Source organism: Neoarius graeffei, chromosome 10 (assembly GCF_027579695.1).
Source record: "Neoarius graeffei isolate fNeoGra1 chromosome 10, fNeoGra1.pri, whole genome shotgun sequence".
Taxonomy (NCBI): Eukaryota; Metazoa; Chordata; class Actinopteri; order Siluriformes; family Ariidae; genus Neoarius; species Neoarius graeffei.
Genome location: NC_083578.1, coordinates 15,277,951 through 15,291,115, shown reverse-complemented (window position 1 = coordinate 15,291,115; position 13,165 = coordinate 15,277,951). Strand labels below are relative to the sequence as shown.

The 13,165-nt window shown below is 42.9% G+C and overlaps 1 protein-coding gene across 4 annotated transcripts in view; it reads left to right on the top strand.

Moving 5' to 3' along the window:
• cabin1 (calcineurin binding protein 1) overlaps positions 1-13,165 on the top strand; it is a 210,975-nt gene that overhangs the window by 192,819 nt on the left and 4,991 nt on the right. For all 4 annotated transcript variants that reach the window (XM_060931349.1, XM_060931348.1, XM_060931347.1 and 1 more), the window contains one exon: positions 11,787-12,078. In XM_060931349.1, coding sequence (XP_060787332.1) covers positions 11,787-12,078 — 292 coding nt within the window. The remainder of the gene's footprint in view (positions 1-11,786; positions 12,079-13,165) is intronic.

The window sequence follows — 13,165 nt, the reverse complement described above, 5'->3', positions numbered from 1 at the left end:
AGGAGGTTGTGGGGGCGGCTCGGGGTGATGGTCATTATTTAAGTCCAAATGGTGATATTGATTGACGTATGGACTGAAATTGGAGCTGTATTCCACAGCCGCAAAACAAATTAGTTCTTCTGATCACTTGCATTATATAGCACTAGGCTTTCTTTTGTTCTTTCTCTCAAAACTAATAAGATTTTTTTTAAAGAGGCTTGTCACGTTACCAGGAAACAAACCCCTTCATCCTGAAGACGTTCTTGTATGAGAGAACTTAGTTGTAGCTTCACGTCTGACTGTTGCAAAGTGCCGACGCTGGAGACTCCTTTCAAAAATGGCAAATAAACATCATCTTACGGGAAAAACATCAACAGTGGCGTTATTTGAAGGCTGCATTAAGCCTTTTATAAAGCAGTGAGGTTTTAGAGAGTGCGACTTTGTCTTTACGTGGAAGTTAGAATTGACTTTAGAGCCTCAGTTATATCCGTGGGTAGATTGTTCAAGATCTAGTTTGTTTGTTTGTTTGTTTTTGGCGTGTTAGATTTTTAGTTATTAATTAAGTGACGTTGTTGAAGATGCATATAGTTGCAGTCAGAAGTTTATATACCCTGATATGAATATCATGGCAATATTGGGCTTTCAATGATTTCTTTGAACTGTTCTTTTCCTGTGGCAGAAAAATTTAACAACGTACGTCTTTACTCGGAAAAAAACTCCATTTTAATTTATTTTGGGTTTTCTGAAATCAACAAAGGGTCAAAATTATACATACAGCACACCTAAAATTTGGTTAAATGTCCCTTAGTAAGTTAAATCTTGACCAGACACTTTTGCTAGCCATCAACAAGCTTTGTTGTTTGGCAGAATTCTGGTTCTATATTTGACCACTCTTCTTGGCAGAATTGACAGGGTTCGATTAAATTTGTTTTTCCTGGCACAGACCTGACTTTAAAGTACGTTCCAAATATTTTCAACAGGGTTGAGGTTGGAACTTGTTTTAAGCTTAACGGTAGCCGGCTTTATCCATTCCACAACCAGCTGTGTGGAAAAAAAACTGTGTGTTTGGGGTCATTGTCCTGTTGGAACAGCCAATTGTGGCCAAGTTTCTGATGGTTTGAGGTTACGCTGAAGAATTCTGAGGTAGTCCTCCTTCATTTTTCCATCCACTTTGTGAAATGCACCAGTTCCACTGGCAGCAAAACAGCCCCAGAGTATGATGCTACCACCACCATGCTTAACAGTTGCTACACTGTTCCTCTCAGTCTTTGTCTCATCTGACCATAAAGCTTTCGTCCAGAAGGATTTTTCTTTGTGCACGTGATCAGCAGCAAACTTTAGTGGAGCTTGAAGGTGCCCATTTTGGAACAAGGGCTTCCTTCTTGGACGGCAGCTTCTCAGTCCACGGTGATGTAAATCTCGCTTGAGTGTAGACGGTGACGCTGGTGTTCCAGCAGCTTCCGGTTCATGGCAGGCTTGTGCCTTGGTGTTTCCTAGGTTGTTCCTGATCATCTGAGCCAACTTCCTCTCAGCTGAGGATGACCATTTGGGTCTTCTTCTTGCAAAGTTACTTAGCGAAGTGGCTACATCTCCTAATAACTTGTACTTACATACTGATGAACTTGTAATGTGTAGTTGTTTAGAAATGGCTCTAAGGCCAAGTTTACATTAGACCGTATCTGTCTCGTTTTCTTCGCGGATGCACTGTCCGTTTACATTAAACCGCCTGGAAATGCCGGGAAACAGGAATCCGCCAGGGTCCACGTATTCAATCCAGATCGTGTCAGCTCCGGTGCTGTGTAAACATTGAGATACGCGGATACGCTGTGCTGAGCTCTAGCTGGCATCGTCATTGGACATCGTCACTGTGACATCCACCTTCCTGATTCGCTGGCGTTGGTCATGTGACGCGAGTGCTGAAAAACGGCGTGGACTTCCGCCTTGTATCACCTTTCATTAAAGAGTATAAAAGTATGAAAATACTGCAAATACTGATGCAAATACTGCCCATTGTGTAGTTATGATCGTCTTTAGGCTTGCCATCCTTCCACTTGCAAGTGGTAAGTAATATGCGCTGGGATCACACACACAGCGTCTCAGTCCCGAATCAGTGGTTGTGCACTTCACTCGCGCGCTCTGTGAACTGCGCAAGGCCGGAGTGCGCACCCTCCAGAGGGCACTCGCTGTTCAGGGCGGAGTGATTTGGAGCGCAGGATGCCTGCGGAGCCGAGCGTATCCGTGTATTGGTGTTGCTGTGTGCACGCAAATCGTGTTTTGGTGTTGCTGTGTGCACGCTAATCGTTTTAAAAACGTTAATCTGATGATCCGCTGATACGGTCTAATGTAAACATGGGCTGAGACATTCCTGAGTTGTATAAATCTATGATCCTCTTTCTCCGATCTGCACTGAGCTGCTTGGACTTTCCCATTGTATTGTGTATTGGTCAATCCAATGAGTGCTGTTAAAAAAAAAAACCGCTTATTCTGTTGGTATTGCTGTAGTCAATTATGATCATTAACAGGAAGTTAAGAGGTCTTGGCCCTGGCAAATTAAGACATTTTGGAGCTTTCAGCACCACTGAATTAATAATCTAAATGGGCATGTGTGTATTTTTGACCCTGTAATGTTTTCAGAAAATCCAGAATAAAACTTGTGCACCTTCTTGTTTTGTTTTTTCTCTTGCGGTCATTCATGACGACATTTATGTCACTGTATGTAAACTTCTGACCTCAAGTGGAGCACTTTAGAGTGGTATAAATGTGGGAAAAACTAAAGCCGTTTTAGTTTTTGTGCTACCGTTGAAATATATCCAATTTCATGTTCCTGTATAAAGTAGATACCTCCCCAAAGGTAAGATGACAGACGGATGCTTTATGAATGTGTTAATAACGGCGAAGTAATAATTCCCGAGATACAGATTTTTTTAAAAAATGTAAAAAAATTATAGATATAGCAGTCTTGAATGGACTAGGATTCGTGTCTTCTGTTCTTCCTGCACAAGCTGCATGCTAAACAAAAAAGCACCGTTCCTTTGCGAGTTTGATCTATTTTACATAAATCCACTGGCATTTTTTTTTTCTCGCGCAACACACATGAACGAGGCCCAGTGTAGCCTCTCTTCAAATAAACTGTTAACAGATGTGTGTAGTGTGTGGTGCTTGTACTGCAAGGACTGTATTGAATGTATCCTCTGAACAGGCGCTGCGTGTAATGGGCTCATATCTGCGGTTCTTTGTTGTCCTTTAGTGGCGTTTTGTTTATACGAGACATTGAATCATATCAGTTCGCCTACGTACATGAGTATTAGCACATGACATCATTGTCGAATTTCTGACCTGATAATGATTATGTAAGCATGAAAACACAGCCGTGATGCTTCTACCTTTACTGTCTCCATAGAAACAGGCTGGCACAGGAGATGTTGCATTGCTCTACATTCGTCTCTAGGTTGAACTGAATCGTATGCGTCTAATGCAGAGTCTCTTCTGTCAAGTTTTAGATATTTAGCCTCATTTTAAATCTAGGTTCCGATAAATCACTTTTTCCAAGGCCGGAGTTTAACTTCCAGGCCCTCTAGTGGCTAAACATGAGCAAAGCTTGTTGTGTTCGACAAAGCTTTTGGTCTGTCTAATGCCTTGCGAGTTCATCCAAGAAAATGGCGAACTCTGAGCGTACTGTAAACCTACAACAAGGCAGGTTATAATTTTAGCTGCGACTTTTAATCGTCTTTCAGCCAGTAACTTGTTCGTACACTTCCATACTGGTTTTCAGCAAAGCTCGTGCTTCTGTTCTCTCGCCAGAGCGTGAAAGTCGGACAGGGGGAGGAAAAAAGAGTGTGTGTGGGGGGGAGGAATCGAGTGCGTGGTCGTTTGATCATCTATTGGCTGAGTTCGGCCTCGGTTGCTGTGGCAACGACTGGTCCTGTTGTTGTCGGGCTTGTTTGTGGTCCTCAAAAGAGAGACGTTCTCGCTGTTACACACGCATGCGTACACACACACACACAGAGCCCTGGTACTGATTCATCTGTGTGTCGTTTGTTGACGCTTTGTGGCAGGACTTGATGAAGGAAAAGCACACAGGTAGGCCTGACGCCGAATGCTGATTGGTTGCTTTTAGTGAAAAGTTTAGTGGGTAATGTAAGCAGGTCTGTCATCTCCTTTGAGAAGTTGTTTACTTTGACAGGGCTGTCTGAAATAAAAGCTCCAACTGGTTACTTTTTTGCTTGTTTATCATCTTTCTCGAATAGTTAACCTTTCTTTATTTTTTGTCAAAGAGAGTAATCTGCTCTTAAAATCCTTGGGAGAGCTTTATTTTCTTACTTTTCTTCTCCCATGGTTCTCAACATGAATGTTAGGGGGATATCCAGGGTTTGTTTGTTTGTTTAAGATTTTTGTGTGTAACGTAATGACACAAAAGATCTAGTCATTGGCTATCCTTTTTGTATCTTTAATTAACGGGTTTAAGTTGATGTCAGTCGCATTAACTCTTTACCCCTTAATGACGACATATGACAACCCCGTGTATATCCCGTAATGTATATGTAGTGAAAGTTCATTATGTCTACCTATTGAAACTCATCTCATCTCATTATCTCTAGCCGCTTTATCCTGTTCTACAGGGTCGCAGGCAAGCTGGAGCCTATCCCAGCTGACTACGGGCGAAAGGCGGGGTACACCCTGGACAAGTCGCCAGGTCATCACAGGGCTGACACATAGACACAGACAACCATTCACACTCACATTCACACCTACGCTCAATTTAGAGTCACCAGTTAACCTAACCTGCATGTCTTTGGACTGTGGGGGAAACCGGAGCACCCGGAGGAAACCCACGCGGACACGGGGAGAACATGCAAACTCCGCACAGAAAGGCCCTCGCCGGCCCCGGGGCTCGAACCCAGGACCTTCTTGCTGTGAGGCGACAGCGCTAACCACTACACCACCGTGCCGCCCCCCTATTGAAACTATTCTTTAAATTCGTTTCTTAAGACACGGATTTTTTAAGATGCAACCTTGACAGTTTCGGCGATAAACTTCCGCCTTCTTCAAAATAGTCACCAGATGTCGAGTGGTGACGTGCCTTATCAGCTGATGTTGCTCTAAGGAGGCGTGAACGTCCCGCCCAATTTGACAGGTAGTTCACGCCTCCTGCTGTCAGGTCGCTCCTCCAGGACGGCGCTCCAGGTGTGTGACAGCGCGTACGCTCCCTCATCAAGAAAATAGATTCCGGCATTGGATTTTAGAGGCAGTGGCGATACGAAAGCGTGCGCAGAGAACGGTGAACCGGGATGAGGGAGCGTACGCGCTGTCACACACCTGGAGCGCCGTCCTGGAGGAGCGACCTGACAGCAGGAGGCGTGAACTACCTGTCAAATTGGGCGGGACGTTCACGCCTCCTTAGAGCAACATCAGCTGATAAGGCACGTCACCACTCGACATCTGGTGACTGTTTGAAGAAGGCGGAAGTTTATCGCCGAAACTGTCAAGGTAACATCTTAAACAATCCGTGTCTTAAGAAACGAATTTAAAGAATAGAATATATCCCGTAATGACGACATATGACGCCTTGTCTAAAACCTTGTCTTTAGACGACTTTTTTTCTTGTAAATATGTTCTAAGGGTGAACAGTCTATACATGTACAAGGGTGGCTGTAGCAACTGCTTTAAGGGGTATAAAGAGTTAATGTGGCTGTGCTGCTGTTATAGGAAAAATAATCAACAACATGACAGTGCGATGTGGCCTGACGTGAAGCAGAGTTATCGTTCTCGCCCTGTGGTTGATTCTTTTCCAATAGCAGGACGTCTTGAAGCGCTTTATTCCTCTTATACCACAGTGATTTACCAGTGAGTATTTTTAAGTTATTCAAAAACAATCCGGTAAACTTTTCATCCGTTTATATGTGCATTTAATGTTGTGGAGCGTCTGTGATCAAAGATGATTCCTGTTACCACTTGTGTTGTTTGTACCCTCACTATCTTAAAGCAGATATGCGGAACCTTTATTTTTAAATACATTTCTGAGTGGATAGTATCTCCATCCTTGACTCTTGTATGCTGCATAAATGGGAATAAAAAATATTTTTGAGAGTTAAAATCGACCGCAAAGTTGGCATTCGAGCTGAGCCAGCCAGCCTCGAGTGCGTGACGTCACAGCGGGAACCAGTTTTAAGGCCGACGCCTTTTACAGCTATAGACCAAAGTCATATAAATAAACATTTATAGTGAAAGTAAGAAATCCCGTTACCGACTTGCTCAACTAAGACTGATTTGACTTCATTGATTGTGGGTTGACTCTCATTAAAACAGGATGGGTGTTATAATTTATGCAACATACATGTACATGCATGCATTTTCACTGATAAAACGTAAAAGGCTAATTAAATAATCAGATGAACTGAGACAATCACATTCAGAAGCAAATTAAATCATCTTATACCGGTAACTTAAACACACAATACAGGTTACATGTATTAATCTAAATGCAGGTCAACAACATGTAGTGTTTGGTATCCAGATGAGAGTCGGAGCTTACCCGTCTGCGTTCTCGCTTCTTGAAGGCCAATCTTGTGGCGGATTATTTTGAAACAATCTGACTTTCAGTTGTTCGTTCAGTTCTCCGTTCATTCGCTTCTTCCACGTAAGGGCGACATGGCAGCGATATCCAGTTTAGAAATCAGACGGCTGCTCCACTCATTCTCTCCATACTGTGTGTTCTGCCATTACTGCTCAGCTCAAGCAATGACTAAAACCCGGGATGGAACGGGATGTCACCGGTTTTAGCAACAACCGCAGGGAGGTCACTGCCCAAGCAATATGTCCCGTTCCGTCCCGGGTTTTACCAACAACCCTTGGCTCACTCTCGAGGACAACTGGTGCAACTGAACTCACTTTTTAAAAAATTAAAATAAATACTTTCCTGTTCTTGTTTTTTTTTCTTTAATTGTTGATACTGCACCCTCTTTCAATACGGGTTTATAGCCAACGCTCCTCAACAGATCCGAGGTCTCGTACGAGTCTTCAGTAAAATGTGCAGAGCAGAGGAGAGACCACTTCGTAGGAGCCCAATGTGCCCGTGAACTTCTCGCAAAACGCGTCCAAATCTTTGCAGTTTGAACATTCTTGAGCCACGAATGCAACGTAAATCCACCTTCTGTCGTGTTGCTGCACCCGCCAGCAACACATCTACGTGGCATGGCGATAAATTAGCTCAAAATGGAGGATCGGCGTTGCAGTCAGCTCTGTGTTTTAGTATAGCGGAAATGGCGATGAGACCGATAGACTTCCTGCTGTGACGTTACGGACGTCAAGGTCATCCACTCAGACCGCTACCTATATGAATCACTTTAATCGTAAAAATTACTATATTAGATTTATTGTTAACGCTTAAAACTATTCCTGTGCCATTCTTGAGGTCTCAAGGCGTTTATAAACGAAAGTGAGGCCATGGTTCTGCGTCTATGCTTTAAAGTTAATAAGACTAAACTGCAGCTTGTTACTGAGAAACCACAAAGTTCTCCATCCTGTGTCGGAAAAGGGCTTGTGAGAGTTTACGGCTTTACCTCAGGTTCTTACAAAGCGCTGATACTGGAGAATCCTTGCCAAAACGCTAAATAAATATTTTCTGATGGAAAACTTCATGATTTTATTCACTGCAAGAAGTTAATAGGGGGGGCGGTACGGTACAGCGGTGTAGCGGTTAGCACTGTCACATCACAGCAAGAAGGTTCCGGGTTTGAACCTCATGGTCGACAGGGGCCTTTCTGTGCGGAGTTGGCATGTTCTCCCCATGTCCACGTGGGTTTCCTCCAGGTGCTCCGGTTTCCCCCACAGTCCAAAGACATGCAGGTTAGGTAAAAAAAAAAAAAATCCAGCCACTGGGGTTGAACAAGCCAGTGCGTACTTAGTGTGTCAGGAAGGGCATCCGGGTTTTTTTTTTTTTCTTTTTTTTAAACCAACCTATGCCAAATCAAATACAGTGGTGCTTGAAAGTTTGTGAACCCTTTAGAATTTTCTATATTTCTGCATAAATACGACCTAAAACATTATCAGATTTTCACACAAGTCCTAAAAGTAGATAAAGAGAACCCAGTCAAACAAATGAGACAAAAATATTATACTTGGTCATTTATTTATTGAGGAAAATTATCCAATATGACATATCTGTGACTAGCAAAAGTATGTGAACCTTTGCTTTCAGTATCTGGTGTGACCCCCTTGTGCAGCAATAACTGCAACTAAACGTTTCCGGTAACTGTTGATCAGTCCTGCACACCGGCTTGGAGGAATTTTAGCCCGTTCCTCCGTACAGAACAGCTTCAACTCTGGGATGTTGGCGGGTTTCCTCACATGAACTGCTCGCTTCAGGTCCTTCCACAACATTTTGATTGGATTAAGGTCAGGACTTTGACTTGGCCATTCCAAAACATTCACTTTATTCTTCTTTAACCATTCTTTGGTAGAACGACTTGTGTGCTTAGGGTCGTTGTCTTGCTGCATGACCCACCTTCTCTTGAGATTCAGTTCATGGACAGATGTCCTGACATTTTCCTTTAGAATTCGCTGGTATCATTCAGAATTCATTGTTCCATTAATGATGGCAAGCCGTCCTGGCCCAGATGCAGCAAAACAGGCCCAAACCATGATACTACCACCACCATGTTTCACAGATGGGATAAGGTTCTTATGCTGGAATGCAGTGTTTTCCTTTCTCCAAACACCACGCTTCTCATTTAAACCAAAAAGTTCTATTTTGGTCTCATCCATTCACAAAACATTTTTCCAATAGCCTTCTGGCTTGTCCACGTGATCTTTAGCAAACTGCAGATGAGCATCAATGTTCTTTTTGGAGAGCAGTGGCTTTCTCCTTGCAACCCTGCCATGCACACCATTTGTTGTTCAGTGTTCTTCTGATGGTGGACTCATGAACATTAACATTAGCCAATGTGAGAGAGGCCTTCAGTTGCTTAGAAGTTACCATGGGGTCCTTTGTGACCTCGCCGACTATTACACGCCTTGCTCTTGGAGTGATCTTTGTTGGTCGACCACTCCTGGGGAGGGTAACAATGGTCTTGAATTTCCTCCATTTGTACACAATCTGTCTGACTGTGGATTGGTGGAGTCCAAACTCTTTAGAGATGGTTTTGTAACCTTTTCCAGCCTGATGAACAACAATGCTTTTTCTGAGGTCCTCAGAAATCTCCTTTGTTCGTGCCATGATGCACTTCCACAAACATGTGTTGTGAAGATCAGACTTTGATAGATCCCTGTTCTTTAAATAAAACAGGGTGCCCACTCACACCTGAGTGTCATCCCATGGATTGAAAACACCTGACTCTAATTTCACCTTCAAATTAACTGCTAATCCTAGAGGTTCACATACTTTTGCCACGCACAGATATGTAATATTGGATCATTTTCCTCAGTAAATAAATGACCAAGTATAATATTTTTGTCTCATTTGTTTAACTGGGTTCTCTTTATCTACTTTTAGGACTTGTGTGAAAATCTGATGATGTTTTAGGTCATATTTATGCAGAAATATAGAAAATTCTAAAGGGTTCACAAACTTTCAAGCACCCCTGTATGTGGAACAGATCTACTGGTGACTCTTAACAGGAGCAGCCAAAAGATGATGATGATATTGAAAAGATAGAACAGAACGAACACGTTAAAGGAGCCGATTCACCCTCCCAAGAATCCAGGTGGTGGTGGTGGTTGTTCTGAAATCACATGACTGACACTTTGTTAGACTTGCGTGCAGCAAAACCTCTGCAAATTCACTGTTACGAAGTGATCGCTTCCCAATCCATCTTCATCTTTTTCTGCATGTGTGCATCTTCAGACGTGGAAGTTTTCAATAGAACATCTTTCCTTCGTGGCCACCCACAAGACGGACGAGGCCGGTTCTGGGCCATTACAACAAAATGACCATACTGAAAAGGATTTGATCAGTCGAAAGTATTTAAAATATAGATACTTTGACAAAATATCTTCAATTTCACATTATAATTTATGATCTATGGCTTAGGATGTCGCTGGTTTGTTTTTAAAGAGTGGAATATCCACGGATGCGAAAATGGCGACTCGCTACCTGGCGCAGAGACTTCTAGGGAAGGGTGAGCCGGCCCATTTGATAATATAAGCCTGCTGTTATAGAGAACTAATCACTTTCACTTTACCCTTCTACATGTACGGTACATAGCTTTTTGTTTTTTTCTACGCTTTTTATCTGTTTGTACCAGGGCTTTGAACCGGTTCAAGGAACGAAAACCGGGAACTTTTTCTATTTCACATGGAACAGAAACGAAACCAGAAACTTTATTATTTTTTATGTTCCGGAACAGAAACGCTTATTAAAAATAATGGTAACCGGTTAATACCGGTTTTTATTTCGTTCCTCAAAGTTTCCGTAGCCTACAAATAAAAAAGTCATTCTTCTCCTGCGCAAGTTTCTATGACCCGCTGGGGTTCACTTCCTGTGTGACGTTCGCTGACTGAATGTAGAGAGCGGGAGGGTGGACTACTATCACGTCTCCACATCTTTAATAAGAGGTAAATATTGCAGTCTATCGTTATTCAAAAACGTCAATTTCAAACACGATATCAATATATTTGTCCACGTTAATGAGAGGCTCGCGAACATTAAATGACGTTAACCTCTGTTAGCCTATCAATGCATACAGGGCTTTCCACTAAGGCTCATACTAGCCAGCCATGACAAATAAGTAGCCAGCCGGGGGTGTTAAACACAAAATAAACTCCGCCGAGTGCGCGCGCACACCGCATGTCGGGGCCGCGGATCAGCGAAGTCAGCAGGGAATTTGTGGTTATTATCGATACAAACAGCGTGAATCACAACTTAAATGAGTGCGGTTCAGTTTGACATTGTCAGTCTGTTAGATAAACATTTAATTTTATTAAAATCGAAAATTAATATTTAGAACCTGTGGGCTACAAAAATAATAGTCATTAAAGTAGCCGGCTGGACTTAATTGTGTGCCGGCTGTATGGCCGGCAGCCGGCGCTTGTGGAAAGCCCTATATAGGGCCTGACTAGCCTTTGGTAACACACTAAACGAATTATCTTTCATTTTTGGCACTTTTTCTGTTTGTGTAGATGGGAAGACATACTGAGAATCCAAATCGCCAACATTTGAAATAATAATTGTTTTGAATTATTTCTTGTCTTATTTAATGAAGGTTGTAATAGAATTAGCCTACATTTGGCTTAAGCTGGATGAGACAGAGACATAACTTTATAGCCATTTGTTAAACAGCTGACAGGGAACGTAATTAACCGTTCCGGGAACGAAATTTTTTTGTTCTAACCGGTTCGGGAACGTCTATTTAATGGTGGAATCCAAAACCGGAAACGTTAAAATTCCGTTTCTGTTCGTAACGAACCAATAGGAAAAAAATTCTGGTTCAAAGCCCTGGTTTGTACTAAGAGAGCTAAGTGAAACCGGAGTCAAATTCCTCGTGTGTGTTCACATACCTGGCAAATAAAGTTTATTATTATTATTATTTCTGACCAATCAGATTTGAGAATTCAGGAGCGTTACCGATTTTGTGTATGGAAGGTTTCGTTTGCATCTTTTCCATTTGGATTTGCTAATGATACAAATGTATGCTGTGTGAATGTCTTCACACTGAATCATGGCACCGATGTGTTTCCGCTCACGCACTTGCTCTCTCTCTCTCTCTCTCTCTCTCTCTCTGTCTGTCTTAATTATCTGAAGATACATGTCCATTTTAATTGCTTATAAATGAGCTAATTAAGACTTTTTTTTCCCCCTTGTGCTTCCCCAGAATCTCAGTGATGCACCCATCACCCCAAAGTTCAGTAAAGAGCACAGAGACATCTTCTTCCCTGCTTCTGTCTCCACTCCATGCCTCCACACACACACACAGCCTCTACTTGCCCAGGAGCATGAGACCAAGCTGAGCAAGGCTCCACGGCCTCTTCACACACACTCGCACTCTCATACATCCAGCACGCCGACACAGATGTATTGCCCGCCTCCGGGCCAGCAGGACCAATCACAGCCCCGGACGACGCCCAGTCAGTTAATAGCAGGCATGGCGTTCTTACCCCACACAGGTAAAACAACACACGACTTTTCAAAGTAGGAAGTAGTTCTACATGTATAATAAGTACACTGCTTAGCTCCACCCCTTTTCCTTGACCGGATGTGATTTTCTATGCAAAAGCTGTAGGTTCAACGCATGCACCTTTTGGTACAACTTTGAAATGAAATGTTATTTATGAACACTGATTCATAGGCCAGTAGTGGGCAGGACTTCCATAATCTGCTCAGATCTGATGTCATGTATCAGGTTGTGCGTGTGAAGAACGATAGTCCCATATTACCATCTCTCTCTCACACACGCACACACGTGGATAATGAATAGGTGTGTATGAGTGAGTAGAGCATCCCTGAGACCGGCCGTGGTGTTCTGAGCCCCACGCTTAGTTGCTACGGAAACGGAGCTGGAAAGAGATTAGGATATTTCATTAGGCGTTTGTAAGTATCCGTGATCCACACTGCGTAGTATGTGCTTTCTGTGTGTGCCTTTTGTGAGGCTTACTTGAAATGTGAATGACAGAAATGGACAGGAGCACAAATAATCACGGCTGCTCTTACCACGTCATTCTGTTTAAACCGTGTCGTGCGTCCGACGGGCGATTTAGGCAGCGTGTCATTGTGATACGAGAGACGAGTTTCTCACAACACACGATATTTAACAATTTTGAAAATTGAACACTTAACAGAAGGAAGTTCAAGTAATTCATGAGAAAAGAACGACACGGGGGATAAAACACTTTGCGTTGTGCTTTTATTGGAAAATAACACTACGTTCACACTGCAGGCTGAAGTGACTCAAATCCGATCTTTTCGCCCATATGTGACCTGTATCCGATCTTTTATTGACAATATGAACGACACAGATCCGATTTTTTCAAATCCGACCCAGGCCGTTTGGATACGTGGTCCTAATTCTGATTCCTATCCGATCTTTTCATATGCGACTTCAGTCTGAACCGCCAGGTCGCATTCATCCGACTTACACGTCATCAACAAGCCACAAACGTCACTATTCTGCGCTGAAGTAGGCGGCGGGTCTCTCAAAAAAAGTTACAACAACATGGCTTTGATGTTCCTTTGAACGGAGGTTGCAGTCACTAC